The sequence below is a fragment of the Gracilinanus agilis genome, chromosome 4, assembly GCF_016433145.1.
Source record: "Gracilinanus agilis isolate LMUSP501 chromosome 4, AgileGrace, whole genome shotgun sequence".
Lineage (NCBI taxonomy): Eukaryota > Metazoa > Chordata > Mammalia > Didelphimorphia > Didelphidae > Gracilinanus > Gracilinanus agilis.
The window spans coordinates 451,135,508-451,161,932 of record NC_058133.1 but is presented as its reverse complement, the minus strand read 5'-3'; the positions used below and the strand labels follow the sequence as shown (position 1 = coordinate 451,161,932).

The 26,425-nt window shown below is 33.4% G+C and overlaps 1 protein-coding gene across 1 annotated transcript in view; it reads left to right on the top strand.

Annotated features, from left to right (window-relative positions):
- The window catches only part of COL11A1 (collagen type XI alpha 1 chain), a 268,654-nt gene that overhangs the window by 205,998 nt on the left and 36,231 nt on the right, over window positions 1-26,425 (top strand). The window contains exons 45-50 of the mRNA XM_044675498.1: window positions 4,270-4,323; window positions 18,368-18,421; window positions 18,851-18,958; window positions 19,203-19,256; window positions 20,357-20,410; window positions 22,588-22,641. Coding sequence (XP_044531433.1) covers window positions 4,270-4,323; window positions 18,368-18,421; window positions 18,851-18,958; window positions 19,203-19,256; window positions 20,357-20,410; window positions 22,588-22,641 — 378 coding nt within the window. The remainder of the gene's footprint in view (window positions 1-4,269; window positions 4,324-18,367; window positions 18,422-18,850; window positions 18,959-19,202; window positions 19,257-20,356; window positions 20,411-22,587; window positions 22,642-26,425) is intronic.

The window sequence follows — 26,425 nt, the reverse complement described above, 5'->3', positions numbered from 1 at the left end:
TGATTTAAAATATACACAGCGCATATTTTATATTACATTATGTCATGTCATATTGCTATATTATGTTATAAATTTAATAAGAAATATAATGTTTTCATCATTCCTAAGGTCTTCCAAAATTCCCATCATCCCTATTCTGTTCTGCTTTTCTTAGTTACTTAGAACACATGTACAGGCAGACACAAATAAATGTGTATATATATATGTACATATATGTATATATGTAATTGTTTCTGATTTTACATATTCTTATATATTTCTGTCACTATATTTCACATAAACTTCCCAAGATTTAGACAGAAGTTGTATTCTCTGATTAAGTTTAAGTTAATTTAAGTCTCTACTTAACTCTGGTTTCTGTGGTTGAGCCACAATTCAAGTTACTTGAACAATTTGAGTAACAAAACACCCTGAACACTAATGTAACACAGATTATATTATATTGTTTGTGAATAAATAGGTTCCAGAAGGAAAAGTTAGGGAAACAACAAACTTTATTTTTTCAGGCTACTCTCAGTTCTTGGATAGGTTGGTTTGCTACTTATGCTCCTCTGCTTCTTCTCTGACATATCTTTAGAGTCATTGTCCCACTGTGTATCTTTTTTTTTTTGCAACTATTTTTTCTGTCCATTTCCAGACTCTTTGAAATGCTATTTGATTTTAATATACTTCCTCAGTTTAATACAGATTCCTAAGTAGCTGACCAAGGCTTTTAGGCAATAGCTTTGATTGATTTAGGGATATACTGGCCCTGCTTACAGTGGGTTTCAATTGATTACTATAAAGACATGACTACCTAACAAAAGTAATTTCATTTAAGAGGGTGGGAAGATCAGTGGAATTTTACCTTTACACCTCCTTCCTCTGTGCCTTTGAATTGACTGGCCATGACTGAAATATTCCCCCTCTTCTCTATTTCTTAAGTATCTCCTTTCAAGTCCTAGTTCAAATTCTGTCTTTGCTGGGAGACTTTACCTGATCCCTCAGTCACTTGAACTTTCCCCTTTAAAGTCATCTTCCTTATATTTTGCATGTATCCTTTATATATATATTTATTTACTTGTGATACCCATCATTAAATTATAAGCCCCTTGAAAGTAGAGATTGTTTTTGTGAGTTTCTTATCTTTTTGTATTCTCATAACATTTCATATAGCACCAATCATGTTGTGAGCACATAATAAATGCTTATTGATTAATTAATTGGTTGTTACCTTTCTTTTTTAATATTCTTGTACATAACATGCAACCTTGATATATTTTGAATCATGTTTATTTTTTAAAATATCTTCCTGTTACAGGGTCCACCTGGTCCACCAGGCCCAAGAGGTCCCCAGGGTCCCAATGGTGCTGATGTAAGAAATATTTTACTTATTTCAATTTCTTTTTAATTCTATAGATGAAAGGAAAATTAATAAGATATAGCTTCTAATTCCTCTTGGGTAAGTGAAATATTTAAGAACTTGTAATGAAGATTTACAAACTGGAAGAGAACTTAATTGTAATTATCTAGTAAAGTTCATTATAAATTCATAAAATTATCATTTTATAGATATAAACACTAATGTCCAAAAATGAATTACTCAAAGTGACTCACTTAGTAGCATCTCAAATGCAAATATATAAGATGGCTAGTATACACATATATACTCACATACACACACAAATACATAAATATGCTCACACAAACATGGAAGAGAGAAAGAAACAGTGAGAGAGAAAGAGAGAGAGAGACAGAGAGAAAGAGAGAAGGAGGGAGAGGGAGAGGGAGAGAGAGAGAAAGAGAGAGAGAGAGAGAGAGAGAGAGAGAAGGAGGGAGAGGGAGAGGGAGAGAGAGAGAGAGAGAGAGAGAGAGAGAGAGAGAGAGAGAGAGAGAGAGAATTATCATCTTCTGGCTCATAAAAATTAACTAATAAAATTAGATTGCATTGTATCAGGCTAGTTTGGACTAACAGTTTAAGATAATAGAGCCCCATCATTGATACCAAGGCAGATTATATAGACCAGATTATATGGTCCTCTGGGAAATCAGCCTCAAAGGTGAGGGATATTTTATAAATATCTCTAACATCCTTTTAATAATGATTTGTATGGCTTTTGTCATATATTGTATCTCAACTTTTTAAATTTTAGTTTATAAGACATATTAGAGCAGTGAGCAAAATTTCTACCTTCTTTGAAAAATAATATTGTCTTTTACTTGTCCTAGAAGTATTTCTTTAAAGCTTCAGGGCATATCTCTCAATACCTCTATTATTATTGAATTTGTAGAATAATTCCATGTTCAGTCTAACCAAATCCTTTCTGAGTTTACAAACCTTGAACATTCTGGCATTTGTGCTTCCATCATGAAATATTTAAATCTGTTCTCAATAGAATCACCTGCATTACCTTAGCAGTTTCCCATCTGTAGACCTTCTCTAATTCTGGGCTTTCCTCAAGTATGGCAGTTAAAAACTATATGCTATATTCCAAGTACAGATAAAATCAGGACTTTCTTTAGAATTAGTTATATAAGAAACATGTCTGAAATATGTCATGATACTATTTATTGAAATCATATAAAAATTAACCAGATAATGATGACAAAGTGGCTAAACTGTTTGACTTAAAATCAGGAAGACCTAGATCCTAATTCCATCCATAACACTTGCTCCCTCTTCATGGGCAAATCAATAAACCTCTATGAATCTCAGTTTCCTAATACAAAATGTAAAGATTCACTACCTTGTACTTAGCACAGTACCTGGTTATTTTATCAACCGATAAGGTTTTTGAAAATAGGAAAAGAAATAATACATGCATAATACTTTATAAGTATCAAAATGCTACAAATGAGCCAATAATTTCCTAAAATACTTCACTGATAAACATGATGTTACATACATTTAGTTTACAGACTACAGTTGTCATGGTGTCTTGCATATAGCACTGGTCTTATAGCCACGAATGCATAGACTCAAACCTGCCTTAGATTCTTACTAGCATTGTGATACTGACCAAGCCACCAAACCTTTTTTGAGGCCTCAATTTTCCCAAATGTACATTAGAGAAAATGGACTCCATGACTTCTAAAGTCCCCTCTAATTGTAAATCTATAATCCAATTGCATAAATATTACAAATGGGCAAAGAATCAGTCATGTTTAGAGTGAGATTTGGTTTTAGCAAAACAGTCAATCCTTACCTTTAATGGGAATAATGTTTTTAGAAAACAGCATAAAAGCCAAAAAATGCAAAGATAAATACATTGAAACTATGGGAAATAGGGAATTAGGTTTTCCTGAATACCAAAAACTGTAATCTTTCACTAAAGATTGATGAAAATATACTTTTTTGCATACAATTCTTTTTAAAAAATATTAGTTCTGATAATATGCACTTTTCCTAACAGAGAAGACATGAAATAACCCATAAAATGCACTATACCAAAAAAAAGTAGTAACATACCAAGTATTTTTTCTCATTCATAATTCCCTAGAATTGTGTCCCTCTTTGTACTAGTCTCAATTAAAAATTGGTTTCAGAAAATATTCACTTTTTGTAGCACATGAAATCTACAATACCATAAATATCGTGTAGTAAATAAATTTCTTAAAACTAAACCATTTTTTAAAACTGAATCTCACTTTCCATTGTGTCAGATGGCCATGTGAGGGCATTGTATCATATATTATATTACTTTAAGTCTCCCTACTTAGGGCGCTGGGAATTTAGTTGTTGCTGTAGGATAAAGTGAGACTGGTAAGGTCTCAACATCACCTTAGAGCCCAAAGAATTTGCACTACACTTTGGGAGCATAATTGCAACACAAAACTTGTGTTTTAAAAGCAAACAATAAAAATATGCAATAAAGGAATGGAGAGCTCTTTATAGGACAAAGGACCAGTGCAGTGCCTTGTTGGATTCAAGCCATTCCACAAACTTGTGCCCATTAGACCTATCATTTTTTTTCTTTACTGCACTTAGACAAAAATGTGCATGATTGCTATCATGAAAATGAAGGTACTAATAAAATCATACAAATGCTTGAAGTCATGGAAATTCAATGCATGAATGTTGAGGACTCACTGTAGAAGCCAAGTGACATCTATCAGATCAGCCAGGGAGAACCTATGCAATGTGTATTTCAATTCTGTGCCCTTTTCCACTTACACATCTTTTTAGCTGCTGACCAATAAAGCACCTGGATGAACACTTTATAACCAAAATTTCACTTCCTTTTTCTATTTATTTAAATACCTGACTAATTTATTTCTTTTATATTGCAGGGCCCACAAGGCCCCTCAGGATCAGTTGGCTCAGTTGGTGGTGTTGGTGAAAAGGTAAGGAAATTGCAAAAATCGGAACTAAGACAATTGCTTTTAAAGAGAATTGAAGACTTGAATGGGGAGAAAATTCATAGCTTAAAAAAATATGATGGAAATAATGTAATCTTTGAGAGTCATCAACTACAATGAAACACATATTCAACATATGTGTGTATTAAATATGAGGTTATTCAACAGAAATCATAGTTCATGGGGAAATTTAATAGCTAAAATATAATAATTAGAAATATTTTGAATACAAAGAATTAAATTATTTTCTTAAGGATATGTACGTATTGCATAAGTAGCTTAAGCATATTTTAGCAAAGTCCATTGGTAGGAAAAGAATAATAATTTTAAAAAAACACTTACCTAAAGTTCAAATAGTATAATCAGAATGAGTATAATGGTAAATTAAAACACAAAATTCAAGGGAAATATCATGTGATATTGTTTATTAAGGCTATCTGTGTGGATGGCTTGTTCCTTTCCTATATTGTAAGTTCTTTGACTATAGCATGGCATTAATTGAATAATGGCCAATCAAATAAAATCCCAGTTTAAGAGGATTGTACTGGGAGTAAAGTTGGGTAGAAAGTCTGAATTAATTAAATTGAACTTTTATCTTTGTGGAACATGGTTTCTGTGCACAATGAACACTTTAGTATTTGTAGTTTCACACTGTTATATTGCATCTGACTTTGCTTAATGACTACCTTTAAAAAGGAATCTCATTAAAACTTAACTTTGTCAGTTGTTCTGGGTAAGCCCTGTAAACTACCCAAATCCTAACTCTCCAGCTTAAGAGAGAACCATCCATTTGTTACTTGGATCCTGAGAGCTTATTGTTAAAGTTGAGAGAGCTGAAGAACCATATCTGTCTATGACAGTCAGTTCTGAGAGCATCGTAGTGTCTGTAGCTAAAAGGACATCCATCTTTGCTGTCTTCTAGAGATCTGTTGTTGGTATGATCTTCTCCAATTGGGAGGAACTCATATACTTGGATAAGTCAGCTGTTAGCTCTCAGCAGTCCAAATTTCTATTCTAACATGAAAATATTTGTTAGGAAATTAGCCTTATTTTTTAAAACACTATCCAGTATTCCAATTAACACATAAAGGTCTTAAAATAAGTATTTATCATATTCATATAATTCAGAGTTTGTTTTTTAAAGAAAAGAAAACTTATAAACAATAGACTTCCTATTTTTCTCCTTTGTACAGATAAGGTTGTTTTTTTTTTAAGCCCTTACCTTTTGTCTTAGAAATGATACCATGACAGAAGAGCAATAGACAATTGGTGTTAAATGACTTCATCAAGAATACACAAGTATCTGAAGCTATATTTTAATCCAAGATTTTCCATCTCTAAACTTGGCTCTATTATTCACTGAGCCACCTAACTGCTCTTCAGATAGTTATTTTTTTTAAAAATCAGTGATCTTATAAATATGTTTTCCTGTTCCATAACTATCTAGTATATATGTATGTGTGACACATAACTTTGTCTTAGAATTAATACTATGTATTTACTTCTGTCTAAATGTTTCTTGAATCAAAGGAATTTGACTGAATGACCACTGCTCATGTCAGTAGCATTGGCTTTGAGAGTGTGTCTTATTAAATAAAACTTTTCTCCATATCCATTACCACACTTTCTACCTAGCCCCACTCCCAGGTCAGTCCTCTTATACAGAAAGTCTATTGTAATGGACTATTATTCAATTAATGGCATGCTGTGTTGATATTGTTCATTGTTAATTGTGGGTTTGAAAACCACCAGTTGTTTTAATGAATGATTCAAATAAGACAAATGACTCAAGAAAATTGTTTTCAAATTATTACTTCTTTTATGTATCTACTTTTTTTCAAATTAATGAAGAAATTTCTATGCCTCTACTTTATCCTACTCTACCATAACCAGGTCAACATATTTTAGGCATTAGATTATCTTATTTTACTTAGTATTGAGAGCTAGCACCAAAGGTCTGTCCTTTTAATTTTTTATGTTTAGTTTATCTTTAAATTCCATTATGCACATTCACCAGGATCTCAATGATTCTAAATGAAACCTTTGTATTAGCTCTTTCTGTGATAATAGACTTGACAACCAAATATCCCTAAAGTGCTAAAAAAAAGACTCATTAAACTTAAAAAATCTCAAATAGTATTAAATTGTGAATAACACTTTATTTTAGTTGCTTAGTAACAATAAAATATGCCTTTTAATAATGGATTCTACTTATATTGGGCAACACAATAATATGCAGAAATATGAGCAATCAATCTTTTGCAAATGAATATTTATAAATCACATAACCTAGGAAATAATAAGAAATACTTGATTTTGTTCTTTCAAGAAAACTTTTTAATAGCACTTTTGAAACTTTTTGTCTTAATTTTAACATTTATAATAGTTAAGATATTTTTATGTTTCATTGCCAATATCCCTCACAAGTGTCCATGAACAATTCTGAATCCAAGTGTATTGTATGTGTTTTTTAACAAGTGTAAAAAACTCATTAGACTTTTTTTTGTTTGTTACAAATGATTTTTATTGTTCTCCATAAAGTTTCATGTCATTTCATCTGGGATTAATAATCTAGAGCATAGTGATCTTCCAGGATTCTCATTCTGTCATTTAGTATGGTAGTTTTTCTCTCCCAATCTTATATCTTATATAGAGCATGCCATCTATGCCATTATATCCAAGACATTAATATTCAACAACCAAAAACCAAGGATAGATCTCTAGAGCTATACACAAGAGACCTGTTTCAAGTTGATAATAAACAGTATTTACACAAATGTGACTATTCAAAGTTATGAAACCATTAAAAATACTGTGATCACAATTAATGCCACATATTTAGTATTTAATACATTCTCATTGATGAAAGAAATGTTGAACAACAATAATAGCTGGTATTTTTATAGCTCTTTGAGTTTTGCAAAGCACTCACACATGTTATCCTCCCAATAAACCTGAGAGGGAAGTGCTATCATCATTCCCATTTACAGATGACAAAACAGAGACAGATAGAGATTAAGTGACTAGAGTTACATAGCTAGCAAATGTCGGAAGGAAAATGTGAACTCAGGTCATCCTGACTGTGTTTAGCATTCTCTCTACTGTTCTATGTAGCTATACTATATCCATATATTTATCTATAGACATACCATATCTAAATACTATATCTATACATGCCTATGCTATATCTTTGGTAATTTCATTGAGATACCCTTTTTAATTAGCCAGTCTATAAAGAGAATTAAGCTTTTTGTATATCCTTTAATTTTCTAAATGTTTCCTGACAATCTTTCATAATTTGATGTAGGATTTTCCCAGGAATCAAAATCAACTTCCCTAGTTTGCAGTTTGTAGACTGATTATTTCTTTAAGGAAAAAAAATGGGACCTCTTTCTTATTTCGATTATTCAGTATCTCTTCTTTATCTATGATTTTTTGGAGATCACTCACAGGTGGATCAGCTATCACTGTTTAAGTGTTTAAACATGTTTAAAGTGTTTAAAAGACTGATATTCCTAAGAATCAGGCAACTGATTCTCAACAAGGGTATGTTGGTGTTGCCCTAATATCAGCCACCTTACTTACCCTGGAGTATTGATTCTCTATTAGATATTTTTGTTCAACCCTTTCTAATCCATCATTATTATTCTTGTAAGAGAATAACTGTTCAGTTGTTTCAGTCATGTCCTACTTTTCATGACCCTATTTGGGGTTTTCTTGGCAAAGATACTAGAGTGGTTTGCCATTTCTTTCTCCTGCTCATTTTACAAATGAAGAAACTGAGACAAGCAAGGTTAAAGGATTTGCTCAGGGTCACTCAGCTAGTAAGTGTCTTAGGCCACATTTAAACTCAGATCTTCCTGACTCCAGGCATGGTGCTCTTTGTACTTGTGCTACCTTGCTGTCCACTAAGGGAATAGTGAGTGAAACAACTTAAAAAATAAGTAGCTGAGCCTAATATCAGCCACCTTACTTACCTTGGAGTACTGATTCTCTTTCAAGTATTTTTATTCAATCCTTTCTAATCCATGATTATTATCTGATCTGATCAATTATGATTCCTCTAGTTATTACAAGGAACAATCCTATTCTTATTTTGGTCCTTCTCATTTATTATAAACATATGCATGTATGTATATACATATATAATGTATATATTAATGTCTATACATGCCATATTTATACCATATATAGTGTATAATGTATACTCACATATGTATATAAAGATAATTCCTGTCTTTCAGTATTCGAAGTTTATAAATTTTAATGACTCTGTGTATGTGTTTGTGTAGGATATAATTTTTTTATTATTCAAAGTTTCTATAACTGAAAATAGCAAAGGCATATTCGTATTTCATCAATATATATCAATCATTTAATCAACATTTGTTAAGCACTTCTATGTGCCAGAAACTGTGCTAAATTATTTCATCACTATATTATACAGATGACAGCAGCTCAGTACACTTATCCTTCCATTTAGATATTTCCTTTGTGACTTTATCCATTAATGCTGACATTAAGGTTGTAAAAATCATTCTAGTTTTACTCTTGCCCACATAAGCAAACTGACAGCATTTAGTGCCCCTTTCAGATCATCTTGCCTTTTCCCCAATGCTCTTGTATTCATTAAAAACAATAAAGTACATCAGTTGCTCCTTTATGTTTTTTTCTCCAGCCTTACTACTGAAGATGAAGTATATGCCAGATGTTTAGAGTGTTGGGAAACTCCCTTTCCACCCTGCTCCTATTTAGTACAAACTTTATCTAACAATAGTCTGCCAAATTTGAATCCACTGAGAATGTTTCTGTCAAGAAAAGTCCATGATTTGTGCATCTCTTACAATCCATCCATGTTCTATCACTCTTAAATTTATTCACCCCAGAAAACTAAATAGATCTTTTCTTTTGCCCTATTTCCTTCTGGCATTATTTATGGGATAGAGAACTTGGTAGATATAAATTTCTAACCTGAAGATCTCCCTTCAGGAACCATGAGCGTTAATATAATTCACTGTTGATTAGAGAATTCTGAAAATCAGTTTTGCTTCCTTGGTGAATGCATCAATGCATTTTATCACCTTTAGCACAGTTGAAAAAGCTATTAGACCAGTAAATAATTCAATGACAAAAACTAATGTGTCTTGGTCAGGTTAGATTTTGCTTATATAAGTTTAATCTTCTCTGCATTTATTGTATATTTTGCCAATATTTCTGTTGGTCTTTAGCAACCTATTGTCCCCATACAGACTCATACTCCATAATGTGTTTCTACAGTCTTTTTAAAAACTGACTTAATAGCATTAGTGATAAAAGGAAAAGTGCTAGGAGTTGTAAATTTAAGTAATTCTTTGTCCTTTCAAACCTCACCTCCCTAGAAATGTACCTCCCAGCTTCATAGTATTGCCATGAGTAAACACAACACACACACACACACACACACACACACACACACACACACAAAATATGGAAAGTGACAGGAAAACTTCTTTTCTATCTGTGTAAGTTCCAATGCCTAGCCACTTGAACTCTCTGGAAAATCTAACTTGGAGGGCACCCATAAGGCAAAACTCTAGCCTGGCGTTGCCTAGGAAATGGTTCTTGATCAAAATAGTTTCAGATCACAGCACGTAAGAGAACAAAATGCCTTCTCTTCTTAAAAGGAGGAGCATCGTCCATGAATTCCTCCTATTTCAGGACACTTGGGCAAGCCCATCTCTGTTTCTACAAAGTAGAAAGAGCACCACTTTATTATTGCCCCCACTGCTACCATCCCTTGGGTTACATAAGGCAATTCTCAGATCTCTGGTGGGTGAACTGTCATCAGAATGCTATGGGTGAATGTATGTAAGTCACATATTCATAACCTACTGGTAGCGAGTGATAAAGGAGAAATCCTTCATGTACATGTACCTTCTCTACCCCCGCTCCCATCAAATCTTAGAACCCATATCCACAGTTCTGGTCTGTTGCACTCTGTCCCATCATCTGAGCTCAAATCTGATCTCAGAAAATGGTCTGTGTAATCCTAGGCAAGCCATTTAACTATCAGCCTCAGTTCCCCCTACTGTAAAATGGTAATAATCATAGCATCTATCTCAAAAGTTGTTGTGAGAATCAAGCAAGATCAAGTGGCATTTGACGGTGTTGGACACATTTTTTAATCATTTTAAATTTATTTTTAATGGACAAAAATATATATTAAAATTTTCCTCACAGTTCCTTTTTATTAAAATAGAAAAAAAGAAAAACAAAACCCTTGTAACAAATCTATATCATCAAACAAATTCCCACATCAGTTATGTTAAAATAAATGTATGTTTGTCATATGTACATACAAATATATATGTGTGCATAAGTATGCACAGATATATATAAGCAGATTCAAATATACATGTACAAATATATTATTCTATGCATTGAGTCCACTAACTCTTTGTCAGAAGGTGAGTAGCATGCTTCCTCAATGGTTCTATGGAACTAGGATTGGTCATTGTGTTGATCAGAATTCTCAATCTTTCCTTTATTACAATGTTGTTATCCTATAATTTGTTTTCCCACTTAAACTAACTTCAGATTTCATTGTTTCATACAAGTTTGCCCAGTTTTTTTCTGAAACTGTCCCTTTCATCATTTCTTATAATATAGTAATATTCTATTTTGTCCTGCTTTTAAAATTTATTCTATCTTTCCCTATTTTATGGACACACAATTGGTTTCCAGTCTTTTGCTATTACAAAAAAAAAAAAAAAAAACTACTAGAAATATGTTTTGTTTTTTTTTCCAGATCCAGATCATTTCCCTCTTTCTTTGATCTTTTGGGTATCTAGACCTTACTTTTTGGACATAGTTATAAATTGCTTTATAGAATGGCTAGATCAATTCATAATTCCACTGACAGGGCATTAACATGTCTATTTTTCCAAAGTCTCTCCAACATTTGTCATTTCCCCTTTTGGTAAACTGTGCCAACATGATGGATGTGTGGTAGAATCTTAGAGCTGTTTTAATATGCATGTTTTTATTATTAGTAATTTGAAGCATTTTGGCATGCCTATTATTAGATAGAATTTCTTCCTTTTAAAATGACCTATTCCTATCCTTTGGTTATTTATCAACTGCAGAATGGCTCTCATTCTTATAAATTTGAAGCAATTTCACATATCTTTGAAATGATATTTTTTTTAAAAAGCAAATTTTAGAGAAACTTGTTGAAAATTTCCCCCCACACCCAATTAATAGCTTCTCATATTTTTATCTTCATTGATTACATTTTGCAAAACTTTTTGAATTGTAGGTAATCAAAATGGCCCACTTTCTCTTCTAAGATTCTCTCAATCCTTTATTTGGTCATTCATTTTTCACTTATCTATTGATCTAAAAGATCATTTCTTTTTTGTTCCTCTAATTTGTTTATGGTATCACTCTTAATATCTAAATCATATATACATTTAGAATTTTTTATTTGATTTAGGTCTCTGTAACTGAGAGGCCAGAAGAACAATCCCTATGATAAGAATGAATCCATATCAATCCTACCTATTCAGTTATCTTTGGGGTACCCCCTGTCCCTGAAGCCCAATAAGAATCGTCTATACCTGTTAGACAAGGTTCCAGTGGGCATAACCACGTTCTCCCTGGAGAGATACTTCCCTGACTTGCAATAGAGACTTAAAGCCTTGACCTAATCATATCAAAGAGTAAGTTAATGAAGTTGAATATGTCCTCTTAGAGTTGGCATGAACTACCTTCCTTAGATATTGGGATAAAGGTCCTTTTAAAACTTTAAATAACTAAACATTACTATCAAAAAATCTATTGACACTGTGGGTAAAAACCTACATACTACTCATTTGGAAGTCCTCTCTCAACATATTACTAAAGGACTATTCATGAAGATAGTTTCTTCATTTCAGGGAAGGATATTTTCTGAATGGAAGCCAAAACAGCAGATTAACTCCTCTTGATTTCTGAAGAGGCCCTAGTGAGGAAACAGACAAGATTTCTGGACATTTGGGAAGGCTTTTAGAATAGTGCAGATAAAGAATATTACCTACTGAAGCTTCAAGGGAAGATTTTGACTTGGGATTAGTGAGCCATGGCTCTGGGAAACATTTTCAGAGTGTTAGAGGCACAGAATGTATGTTTCTTTACTTCGTAATCTCAGCAGAGCTCTCTCTGTGCCAGTGAGATGCTTCTGAGGGGGGAAAATGGAGATTTTTATTGCACATTTAACTAACTTGTCACTGTAAATGGCAAAATTATGTTGGGATGTTTTTTTGGAGACAGATACTTGCTTTGCCCATTAAACTTGCTAATTTTTTTTTTTGAAAAATGAAAACCTATTTTTGAATACATTAAGAGAATTTGGTGTTTAAAGGAAACCTGCAGTGAAACACTTGGGAAAGTGGTAAATCTTTCTGTAACAAGGCTGATTACCCTGTAATTTATTCTTCTGGGACAAAGAGAAGTATTATTTAGGTTATACTTTAAAGCAAAAGTTTACCTCAAATTAATCTTCAGAACATGAAAATTTTCTTTATCAAAAATCAAGAAATTAATGTAATCATATGAACATATTAAAGACAGCATCTATCAGCACTGATAACTGGAAGTGAAGTATAAAAATCTAAAAGATATATAATTGTGTTCATGTGATCCCACATACAAATGGTGATCTTAAACACTTTTATCTTTACATTGGAGAACCAGAGTCATACAAAAGTGTTTGAAATGTGGCTCTGCTTATTCTGTTATGCTAGAATTCATCAACATAAAAGGCCTAGAGGAAAAAAACAAAATAAAATTAGTTCCTGGTTTTGAGTATTACCAATAAATGGAGGTCCTCCACTCACTATTTTATATCTGATTGCATGTTATGTCTTTTTACTTCATGTGTTAAAAGCAAGATATTCTAATTTTGGCATTTGGTTTCATAAAATAACCACCCTCATAGTGGAATAATCCAAATTGTTGAGTTCATCTTGTCCTTTGAAGTGTGAATAACATGACTAAGAAATCTTTATCTTTAGAAATGCTTCACAATTAATATTCATTATCTACCTGGGCTTTATTAAGTCAATTTATTTTTTTTAAACAATCTCCAAATATGTTAGAAACTATTTTTAAAGAACTAATTACATTGTCTCTTCAGTGACCTTTCTAGTACTAATTACTTCACTAGCAATCCTCACAAATGTTAGCTCTATTTATTCAACACTGACCATAAATCTAAACTAGGAATTTATTCCAGATAGTCTTATCTGAAAACCCAAGTTAGAATGAATAACAAAGAAGAAAATCTTTGATACAAAGAAGTCTGTTGTCATTATTATTAGAGGAAGTGGTGCTGTGCAGAGAGATTCTGGATTCAAATGCAGACTCTCACTACCTGTATAATTTTGAGCAAGTCCTTTTATTTCTCTGGGATAGTCAGTTTCCCCATATGCAAGTGAAATTTGCCTCCTCAGTGCCCTAAATTCTATGATGATGACATACAACCTATTTATAAGTCAGTCATCTATAAGCATTTTTTAAAAGAGCCTGTTTAGTTCTAGGCAATACAAAGAAAGGCAAAATCATTACCTGTCCCTCAAGGAGTTTAAAATATAAAGTGAAAGATAATATGTTAAATAATCAAAATCAAGATATAAGTGATAATTTGGAGATAATCAATTGAGGGAAGACAATAATATAAAGAGAGATCAAGAAGGGCTTCTCAAGTGAGATAAGATTTTAGAAGGGGAAAGAATTCTAGAAAACCAATGAAAATGCCTAGAATTGGGAGATGGAGAATCTTGTGTGGGAAACATCAAAGCAACCAGTGTCCCTGGATCATAGAATATGTGGCAGAGAGTAAGATATAGGACTGAAAAGAAAGGAGGGAGCCAGGAGGTGAAGACTTGTGAATGCCAAACAGAAGATTTTAGGTTTCATCCCAAGGTAGCTAATAGAGCTTATTGAATATTGGAATGGGATGGGCAGACTTTTCCTTTATGAATATTATTTTGATAACTACTCAACTCTCAAAAAAATGTAGAATAGATGAACTATAGTGGAAAGAGAACAATTATTGCAATCATCCAGGCAAGAGTTGAAAAGGGCCTGCACCAGGCAGTGTCAGAACAGAGAATCTGTGAAAAATTTTATGAAGATAAAGTCAACGGTCCTTGATAACAGGCTGTAAATAAGGAGTGAGGAGTAAAGGATGATACCTTTAGGATAATGGTACCATGGACAGTCATAGAAAAGTTTAAAAGTTGGGAAAGATAAGAAGCTTAATTTTGGATATGTTGAGTTTAAGATGTCTATGAGACATCCAGTTTGGGATATCAAATAGGCTTTTGGAAATAAGAATTCGGTATTTAGGAGAGAAGTAGGGGCTGATTAATAAAATCAAAACCGGGAGCTGATGAGATCACCATGTAAAATAGTATAGTGGGAGAAGAAAAGGGGGCCTGTGGGACCCCCACCTTTATGATGTTTGACCTGAACAAAATCCAGAAAACAAGACATAAAGAGTATTTAAACAAGTAGTAAGTAAAGTGAGGATAGAGTAGTGTCACAGGAACCTAGGGTTTCCTAGGAGTGTGTCAAATGCAGAGGTACAAAAAAATGATGAGGACTGAAACAAGGTCATTAAATTTGGCTATTAAGAGATTGATTAATAAGCCAGATTATAGAGTTTTTAAAAAGAGTGAGAAAAAGCCTAGTAGAAAAATCAATTATGGGCAGTTTTCTCAAGGAATTTAACCACAGAAGGGAGAAGAGATATGGGACAATGTCTGGTGAGGATGGGCAGATCACATTTATATACAATAGGAAAGCAGCCCGCAGAAAAAGAGAGATTGAAGTAAGAAAACAAAAAAAAAAATTATTGAATCTTGCTTCTACTTGAAAACATTACTTTTGAGGGCGAATCTAATATAGTTTAAGTACAGCCTGCAAGCTTTTACAGATGTCTAGGTTTACCATATCTGGCAGAAAGTGATGCATGAGTGAAATTGTATATGCTTGCAACAAGTTTCTGTGAAATGATGGGGAAAGGGTTCAATATTTTTAAATTCAATATTTATTTCCATGATAAAGTTGTTATAGGCAGCTTCACAATTGCTTCAGTTATTCAGCTAATAAATTTATTAAAATCTATTCAGAGGACATGAACAAACAGCTCATTAGATGGACTAGAGAACATACCTTACATGCAATTCCATTAGTGTTGGCTGTCTGAATGATTTATGACTTCTTGGATAATGCAAATACTGGGTTATACAGGTCTAATTGATCCTAAATAACTAAACACATTAACAATTCATCTTAAAGAGGAAACAATAATTTTCAAGTAAACAGTTTTAATATCAATCCAATATTATACCATCATCTTACTAAAGTCCTTGTACATTGTGTTTTTAATCATAGAAGTGAAAAATTGACAGCATGTGGTGACTAAATATATTCTATCTGCCTTTAATAACCTATGGGAAGTTTTAAGTGCATCCTGGGGCATTCAGTAGGGACTGGTGTGATGCAGAATAAATACTGTCTTGTGTTACTAAGACACATCTGTCTCTTTACCTAATTGTAAAGACAGCAATATATGCAATCTGTGCTTAATCCTTACTGGGAACAATCTAAAAGTTTTATCATTGGTCAGCATATATTGGAAAAGCTGTATCATCAAAGTCTTCTATAAAAGGATCTAATAGATTGGAACCCTTCTGGTTTTAGAAAACTTCAAACACTAATGACAGAAAAAATGTATAATAAAATACTTCAGCATATGAATAAGAAGTTAAATGACTAAGGGATTGTTTTTGAAAAATGATATCTTTGGGGGAACAATAATACAGCCTAATAAATATTTGCTAAAGCACCTATTAAGTAAAAGGCATGGGAAATACAAAGACCAAATGAAAAATATTCCCTGCCCTCAAGGAACTTAGAGTCTATAGGACAACAAAAGGAGTTGGAGGAAGCTTCCATGTTTTGCAGCTCAGAAAAATTTTTTCTCAAATGTTAGAAATGGAATAAAGCCACTATGTAAAACTGAAAGATGTAGTTTTCACCTGAATGCTTCCTAAAAGAGAACAGATTGTGTTATATTTTCACAGATTTGTAAATGGAGCATTACAGTAACAAGAGAATGTTCCAGAAGATGTTTATCAGTCCACTGAGCTGGAAAAAAGTTATCCATAAATAACTGTGGGAAGAATGATTCGAAAGAAAGGATTTGAAATGTATTATATAGTTGTTCATGAATAGAATAAATCCCATTAATATTATATGGCTTTTCATTTGGCTCAGGTTATTTGCCTGTCTTTTTTAATTTTAAAATTATTAACTGTTTCTGATAAGAATACTCTTTCCACCAGAATTCTAGAGAATCAAATTCTACAATATTTTACAAGTATTTTTTATTACAGAAAATAAAGCATAGAGTTATTTTCTTATCTGCTTCCAATATCTATCTAAAGCTTGCCACAACATGCACTACTCTCCTTTATGTATTCTTTAATCTATTTAAAATGGTTTTGCTATTTCTCTCTCACACACATGCACACACACAATAGCTCTCATTTTCAAACTTGTATGAAATGTTCCCTGAACCTGGAATACATTTCCTCTTAATTTTGTAAGTGTTAAATGTAATGGTTTAGCTAAATATATGAAAATTATAAATCTTTTATTTATAAAAGAGATAGAAAGAGTGAAAGTACAAAAGGGTAGAAAAGACAGTAGCCTATCTAACTAAATATTGTTCCAGCACTTGGCTCAGTCAGGACTTGTTAACCTTCAATCAGAATTAAACTATCTTCAGAAGACAGGAAGGGAAACCAGCTATCCATTCACCCAAGATAATGACTGGAGCTGAAGGTGACACCTGAGGACTACCTTCTTCTTTGAGCTGACCTTCTTCTTAAAGCCCACTTCCTTCTTGGGGTGACCCTCTTCTTGGAGTTCACTCTCTCCTTCTTGAAGTGATTCTTTTCTTAGAGTTCACTCTCTTCTAGCCTCCTTCACCAGACTCCCTTCACCAGACTGCCTTCATGGCTTTTAAGGTGGTTTCCTATTCCTACCCCTTTACACAAGAGCCAATCACAGCTTCCAAACTGTCTGAGTTCTCACCTTTGGAATCACACCTTTCTGAGTGTGTGAACTCTTAAGTTTCTGGCTTGTTCTCATCTAGCATCAACTAAGGTGTGAACTTACTAAGTGGTTTTCAAGCTTCTCCCACCTAGTTCAAGCTTTTGTTGAATCAAAGTTATTGCCAACCAAAGTGTTAACTAAGCAGAGAGAACAAAGGATTCCCTTTTCACAAATGTGAGCTCAAAGAGAACCAAGAATTCCCTTTTACAATTTCTAAGTCTTAAAAGTTCCACTCATATACTACTTTCCACAAAAAGCTTTTTCTCATAGCTCCATTCACTGATGCTTCCTCTCCCAAATTCCTTATGCTTAATATCTTTGCATGTGTATGTGTATATATGTTTACATATATATATACATAAATTTAGTACAAAGTTTTCATGTATACATGTTATCTTATTTGATAGAATATGAGTTTCTTTAGGGTAGGAACCATTCCATTTATATTTTTGCCATTACCTAACAAAAGAAGTGGGCAAGTTAACAAGTATTTTTAAAAAGATGCTTAATGTTTAGTGATTGATTAAATTGTTTTCCAATGATTAATAGAATTAATGACATGCCACTATTAAATATGGAAAGAAGACTAATCTGGTAGATAGTAGACCTGGGTCCTAATTCTGCTTCATTATCAGCTGATTTTATGACCATAAGAAATTAATTTACTCTCTGTATGGATCCTATTCCATATATATGTATATATATNAACAATTTATTGATCACTTAGAAAGTGTTGCTTCTGAAATCATCTAGTTTACTAAACTAATCTCCAAAAGGAAGAACACAATTATATTAATTCAAAAAGAGGGAAAAAAAGTGACCTAGACTGGTCATTGTTACAATTGATGTTTATTTGACTTTCATATACATATATTTTTAATAGGGTGAACCCGGTGAAGCAGGAAATCCTGGCCCTCCTGGGGAGTCTGGCCCTGGTGTAAGTATCCCATTATTGTTATTAAAGAAGAAAACAAATTCAAAAATAGTCTAACTCATTAGTGATAATAAACTCACTTCTTACCATACCCATCTTATGAACTACAAACTCTCTCTGTTGAAAAACCAAATTGTTTTGTGATTATAAATATCTTGATTTCTAATCATTTAAAAATGAAGAAAACATTCTTTTAAAAATGTATTATTCAAGCTATAACCTGTATATTATATAAGGCACTTTTTCTTCTATGTGTAGTTTCCCTAAAATTTGGTAATGTAGCAGTCAAATAAAAATTCAAAGCATGACTGTGAAATAGGAAAATTACTTCTCAAGGTAAATGGAAAAGTTTAAATGGGATTGCCTTCATTTTCTTTCTGACACATTTTGTAATCAAACCTTTAAAGGGTTCTTTTTTATTACATTATGCAGGGTCCAAAAGGTGAACGAGGAGAAAAAGGTGAAGCAGGTCCCCCTGGTGCTGCTGGACCTCCAGGAATCAAGGGACCCCCAGGTGATGATGGACCTAAAGGCAATCCAGTAAGTGAGCCAGTTACCTTAAAACAAAGGAACTGACATGCAAGATTCTGTGGGAGTTTCTAAAGATTTTTTATCATGGAATTATAACTTTACAATCATTAATTGGGTAACTATATTAATTTGTACAAAAATTAAAGTGCTAAAGGGTTCAAGGGAAAGTTAATTTTTGATGGCTTAGTTCTAAATTTTTAATTCACTAGTCTGACTAATTTGATGATTTTATTTCCATTTTCAATTTTTCTAGGGTCCTGTTGGCTTCCCTGGAGATCCTGGTCCTCCTGGTGAACCAGGCCCTGCTGTAAGTATCATAGAAAGAAAAGTACTTCCTAGAAGAATGTGTCCTTATTGCTGCTTTTTTTTTTTTCCTGAAGTAAAATGGACTTACATTAGGACACAATATGAATCCATAACTTTTGATCCTTTGGAAATAAGCAAGAGACATTTTTGTTACAGTTAAGAGATAGATAGATAGATAGATAGATAGATAGATAGATAGATAGATAGATAGATAGATAGATATTTGAACAAATAGATAGCCTGATAATTTATTAATCATTTACTATGTTCCAGATATGCCTGGCCTATTCAGAAAAACAAGATATTCTCTCAAGGAACTTAGATTCTAATTTAAGAATATAAAATACAAAGGGAAGCTGTTATGTTTGTTTGAGGTAATATGACATCCACTGGCATGACACAGGGAAGTGATAGAGAAGTAGCCTGGAGGCCTGATTCCAGAGAAAATAAGGCAAAACCTTGCCTTTTAGAAACAAGACATCTGGGGTCCAGAATTACAGATAGGAGGAAGATAGAGGCCAGGAGCAGATTAGAGAAGCATGGCATGAGAGTTGGTTTTACTGATGGCATATATGCAAAGGCAAATGCTAGAAATCATTAAGTTCTTTCTAACTCCATCTTTTTCCAGAGAGGGTTCCCCCCCACCCTACCTCCTCTATTTCATTTCCCCTTTAATTGGAATGTGCAGGATTATAATGTATCCATTGAAGCCTCAGTTAAACTAAATTCCAATAATTTCACTGAAGACTGAAGAGCTACCACTACTTCTTCTGGACTAGGGGCAATATCATGCCTGTGGTTGTTTAACCCATCATGATATTAATAAATTTCGGCATCATGTTAAGTGGATTGACTTATTTCATTTTCATTTCTGTTAAAAAGTGGTAACTTTTGGGGGCAGCTGGGTAGCTCAGTGGGTTGAGAGTCAGGCCTACAGACGGGAGGTCCTAGGTTCAAATCTGACCTCAGACACTTCCCAGCTGTGTGACCCTGGGCAAGTCACTTGACCCCCATTGCCTACCCTTACCACTCTTCCACCAAGGAGCCAATGCACAGAAGTTATGGGTTTAAAAAAAAGTGGTAACTTTTTGTTCTTTATAGGGTCAAGATGGTGTTGGTGGTGATAAGGGTGAAGATGGAGATGCTGGTCAGCCTGTAAGTAAGCCATATATTTTCTTTGTAACAACTTAAGGTATTTTTGGAAATAAATGGAACTGGTAAGCTTAGGAAGATAATGGGGTGCCGTGTTTGTTTAGTCTCAACTGCTTTTTACAAATACATATCTATCTAAGAACTACTCTATTTCTATATGACACCCATATTAGATGGGTTTAAGTATCTAAAACAAGTTTGTCATGTGGAAAGATGGATCAAACTTGATTTTCCTTATATATGGTATAGTGAGAAATGAATGGAAGATTTTTTTTTAAGTTATCCACAAGTAGAACTGTCCAAGAGTGGAATGGGCCATGTTAGGTTCCCCATGACTGCCTTTTTTAAACAGCCCCTCCCAAACCATTTGAGAATAGCATAGAAGAGATTCCCGCAGAATTATGTGTTAGACTATGGTATAATTAGAAATCTTGAACCCTTGGACTTCCCAGAATCCTTTTCCCTTTGTCCAGGTAGAGTCCTTATGTATTATAAATAAGTTTGCTGTAACCCTGCCCACTTGCTCTAGCTTTCCCATGTGTGACTGGGAAAGCTGGCTTTACTTAGGCTTTTACTTTTATCTTTTTATTCCTTTTACTTCAAGTTATTATTAATAAATCATACTAAATATAATACTTGGAGTTACTGCATATTAATTTTTAAGCTTACACTACATAATATCAATCCGTCAGCAGACACATAGTAAGTGCTTCCCATGTGTCAGGTACTTTGGAAAGCTCAAGATACAAAAAAAAAAGAAAAAAAGGTAGCCCCTGCCCTCAAAGAAATTATAATCTAGTGGAGGAGGAAACATAAAGATAACTATATATTAACAGGCTATATACAGGGTAAATTTGAAATGATCAATGTAAGGAATGTATTAAAATCAAGGGGGAACAAGAAAGGCTTCTTTTGGAAGGTCAGATTTTATCTAAGACTTCAGGGATACCAAAAAGCAAAGATGAGAGGGGAGAACATTTGGTGCATGGAGAACAGCCAGTGAAAATATCCAGAGTACAGATTGAGAATGTTTGGGGTGAGGAACATTAATGAGGCCTGGGTCAGTGAATTGCAGAATATATAGATGTAGGGATGTAGGCTATAAGAAACCCAAGAATAGAGGGGATGAGAAGCTGTTATAACGGTCTTTGGTTGCCAAACATCAAATCTATTTGATCCTGGAACCGACAGAGAGCCATTGAATTTTATTGAGTAGAAGATGATATGGTCAGACGTGGTCATGGAATGACATGGTCCTATATTTTAGGAAGATCATTTTGACAGCTGAGTGGAGGATGGGCTGGAATGGAGAGGAACTTGTAGTAGAGAGTCCAAATAATAGGCTATTTCCATTGTCTAGGCAGTGATGAGGGCCTGTGCTAGGATGGTGACAGTATCAGAGGAAAGGGGGGAGATATAATAAAAATGATAAGGTAGAATCAATGTCAGAGTGGCTAGGTTAAAATCCTTCTTCTGACATTTATTAGCTAAATATATATATCTGACTTCAGGCAAGCTTATGAACATCCATGGTTCTCAGTTTCCTATTCTGTAAAATGTTGGGGTTGGACTTGATGACCTTTAAAGCCCTTTTAGCTCTCAATCTATGATATGCTGAATAGGTCTTGCAGTATCCACTGAGACTTTACAATTTTGTAACTCTCCCTGTAGATAGACTATTTGTTGTGATTTAAGGGGTACTAGGAAAGCTCTCTTGCCCCACCTCTATATATTTTCCTGATACATGACCAAATTCTTCACTTCACTTTGTTGTGCTGGTTAAAATCCCACAAAATTAGAGATTCAGGTAGATTACTGGCAGCATCTTTTAGATTAATGTTGTGATAGTTAAACTATGATGGTTAAATCACAGTTTTAAGTGGTATATTTTCCTATTAACATCTAAGAAAACTCATTGAGGAAAATTAAATTTTGATGTGGGCAGAATTTTATTATTTTATCAATAAAGAAATTCTTCAGTATGACTACTAGTCATGCTTAGGTCTATAGGAAATTAATCCTTTGGCAGAACAGGAGAAGGCTCAGAAATCTGTGAAAGGGAAAGAGTGGTGCTTTCTAGTGCTAACATAGTTAGATGCAAAATAGATAAATAACTTTAAAGTTAAAACGGTATTAAGTTAGTATAGAATTCTTTAATATGAATCCTTCACATTTTACAGGGTCCTCCAGGTCCTTCTGGTGAAGCTGGCCCTCCTGGACCTCCTGGGAAAAGAGTAAGTTTTTTTATTGCTCATTTGAAAATTTTTCAAGTGTTTTCTACTATGTTCACAATTTTAGGTTTGTGAGAACAATTTGAAGGAATAATGAATAGGAAAACAAACAATGGGAAAATAATATAAGTTGTTTAAATGCTTACTAATGAGAAATTTAATTAAAATTCTGTTTTCAACATTATGATAAAAAACACTTCTCCACAATTATCACTAATTTTGCATTTATATTCTTCATGTTTCCCTAAGCATTAGTTGTTTGTTTTTTTTAAGTTTAATTTGGGCCCAATCCTCATCTATCTACAAAGACTAATTATAATATATCAGTGACAAAGGTGTCAATTAAGTCCTGGGATCAACATTTGATTTGGCTTTGGGAAGAAGGTAGGAAAAGAATCAGGTTCCTCCTGTCCAAAACTTAGTTTCCTCTGGGCAATTATAGGGAATCTGATAGGGGAGCAATTTCATAAATGTATATGAGTCAGAAAAAACTACTACTACTTCCACTTACTGTTGAACTATTGTAAACATCTTTATGCCATCAAGGAAGAGAGAGGAATTTCTGATTATAGTTAGCATGAGCATAAACACAATCCCTACCCTTGAAATGAGTTAAACAAAAAAAGACCTGATAATTAAGACACAAATATTTTTGGTATTAAACTGTAGAGAAGATTGTTCTTTTATTTTTTTTTTTGCTGTTGTCTTACATATTGAACAGAATATGTGACTTTGTGACAAAAAATTCAGTTTTGGCCACTTAAAGTTGTTGAGGTTTTTTATCAGAAGTATATAGAGTGAATAGCCTTCCTTAGTGGTCATGTTACATTCAGTTTTTATAAAGTTTATTGTTGTTTTTGTGGTTTAACTTAAATCTATAAATTCAGGAAAAAAGTGGCCTTCAAAATTTTACTTGATAACTTCTCCAAATTTTATTCCTTTTAATTAGGAATAATCTTTAGATTTGTCAAAGTTTAACCACCAAAAAGCCTAAAATTCATCATTATTTTCCAATAAATATAAATATACATTTTCTGTACTCTACCATATATCTTTGTATAATTTTGAGTAAAAAAGAACTTGATTTTCTTAACTTAAATTTTAAAAATAGGAAGTACACACATGCAAATTATTATTTACCATTCTAAAATTTAAGACCATAGCTACAGTCAAATAATCCCAAGGAGAATTTCAGGGGGTCAGAGTTCCAGGGGAACATATACATCTTGACCAAAGTACAATATGAGAAGACCAAAGAGTTTCCTTTATTGTGATTCAAATCACTTCCCTCTATCTGTTGCTGAGTCTTTTTTTCAGAATAAACATATTCATTATTGTTGGCATCTGAGCCCTCCAATATCATATAGTTGTTAGAGTGATGAACCTGGAGTCAGAAAGACAAGAGTTCAAATCCCACCTCAATCACTAGCTGAGTGACCTTAACCAAGACAATTAACTTCCCTCAGCCCCTCAAGGTTTTGTTTTGTTTTGTTTTTTTCATCTCCACAATGGTGACAATAATATCATCTATCCCTCTAAGTACTTGTATCAAATGATGTGTTATATGTGTAGCACTTTGCAAACCTTATTGTTATTCTCTATTCCTATTTGATCTTCTACATCTCTTGCTCTATTTTCTAATGTTGTCAAGAGCAAAAGAAAAAAGCTGTTAAAATGCTGAGTCACTTTTTTTAAATGGCCTATTTTCATCAATGGTTTCAGAAAATAGGGTAATTGGTAGTATTATTGTTATCCAATGGCAGCAGTTCTATTTCAAAGGAAAATCCTGTTGGACTTCCTTATGTTGGAACAAAGGGTCAAAATTTTGAACTCTTTTCTCAACAATTTACTATTATTCCCATTTTTCTCTACACTAGATATGAATCTCATCACCATGACAGCCTCTTATTTTCCTCCCATTCAACAATTGTTATCATTGCCTTTCAGAGATCAGCCTTCCATTAAATGGTTTGCTATTTTGGTTTTTTTTTAGGTAAAATGAATCAATATTTATATGCTCATAAGCTCTTATATATACATGTGTGCATATGTATGTATTCAAATGAAGTCTTTGTCTGGATCTTCTGTGAAATTAATTGCAAAGAGAGATAGTGATACCAACAGTTTTGTATTCTCATACAGAATCATTTAAATCATTCAAGTAGGCAGATACCTTTTCTAAACATACACTTAAGTAGCATTATATCATTTGTCTGAAAGTGTAGAGGCATTATTTTTCACATGCAACTATTTCTCAAACTCCCTCTAAAAAACAACAACAAAAAAGTAAACCACTTCCCCTAGCTGTGTTTTCAAAATACAAAAGCTAATTTTTACTGATGTCATCTTTTGTATTATATAAATGTAAAGTTATCCTACATTCCTACATTTATGAAATTTTTTTGACTATTACTTTTCAAAGCAATGGAAGTGATAAAGAAATTAAATAACGTATAATCTGTACATTCCTGGATTTTTATAGTCTAGAAAGGAAAATTTTACATACACATACACTCTCTCTGTCTCTCTCTGTCTGTCTCTCTAACATACACATGCACACACCCCAAAAATGCAAAACAACTGAAAAAAGTATATGAGATCTGCAAACAGGGAGGTAAGCAAAATTTAAATAGAGTAGGAGGGCATTACTAACAGTATAAAGTTGTTAACTGGAAAAAAACTCAGAACTATTAAATAGTTGGGAAAAGTCACTCTTTAATTAAGGTAAGGACTTCAGTGCTAAAATTTAAGCTTCCTTGCAGAGATGTGTGCAATCAACCCACATAGAGTCCCCAGACTCTGACAGCACTGGTCACCAAGCTAGATGACAACTCCAAAGAGCCATTAAAGTGGCAAGGATAAATACCTTTCTTGGAGAACGTGGTGACTGAGGATGAGAGGAATAGTTGATTGGCTTTACAATGGTAACAAAGGAAAATGAGGTGTCCCAGATAGGAATAACTGTGAAGGGCTTTACAATAGGCACAAAGGGAAAGATCCAGCTAAAGGCTGGGCAATCTAGGTAAAGGAATTTGGCCTTAGGGGAGAAACCATTGGGACAAAAGAGATACTTAACAACTGATGGCATTAGCCCTCCCCACCTAAACTACTTTAAGGTCTATTGTGAGTCTCCTAAAGTTGGACTTTCCCTCTAGGACAAGGTCAAAATTGAGACTTTCACCTTCAAGCTAACTAAACTGAGGGTCATCAAATCTCTCTAGGCTACAAGTTTGGGGGCTACAAGATTCCACATTGAAGTAGAATAGAAATTAAGCAGTTATTTTATTTTGCAAGGACCTACTCAAAGATTACTACTATAACGCGCTTTCTAAGCATTCCATTCAACTAATTTCACAAAGTTCCCTTCTTTGAATTTCATAATATTTACTATGACATCAATATATGACAATCCTGCACCTCCTTTAGTCTTAGCTGTCTCTTTATATTTGTCTCTTATCTTCTCAACTAGATAATAAATTCCTTAAGACCAGGGGACTTCTTCTAGGTATCCACCATGGTGACAAGCACTTTGCTCTTTGCATAGAAAGTGCTCAATACAAGTTGATTACCTGATTGATTGGAAAAGGTTAGAAGTGGAAAATAATACTATTAAATTGCCCATCTCTGAAGCCAAGTCACAAATGCATTGATTAGTTATATGATTGATTGTGAATACTTAGTTACATAATTGTTTGGAGAATAAATATTCTCACTGGATGTCATCTCTTAGTGGCACCAATAAATCACATAACACTATTGGCCTTGTGGTTTCCATAAGATACTATGA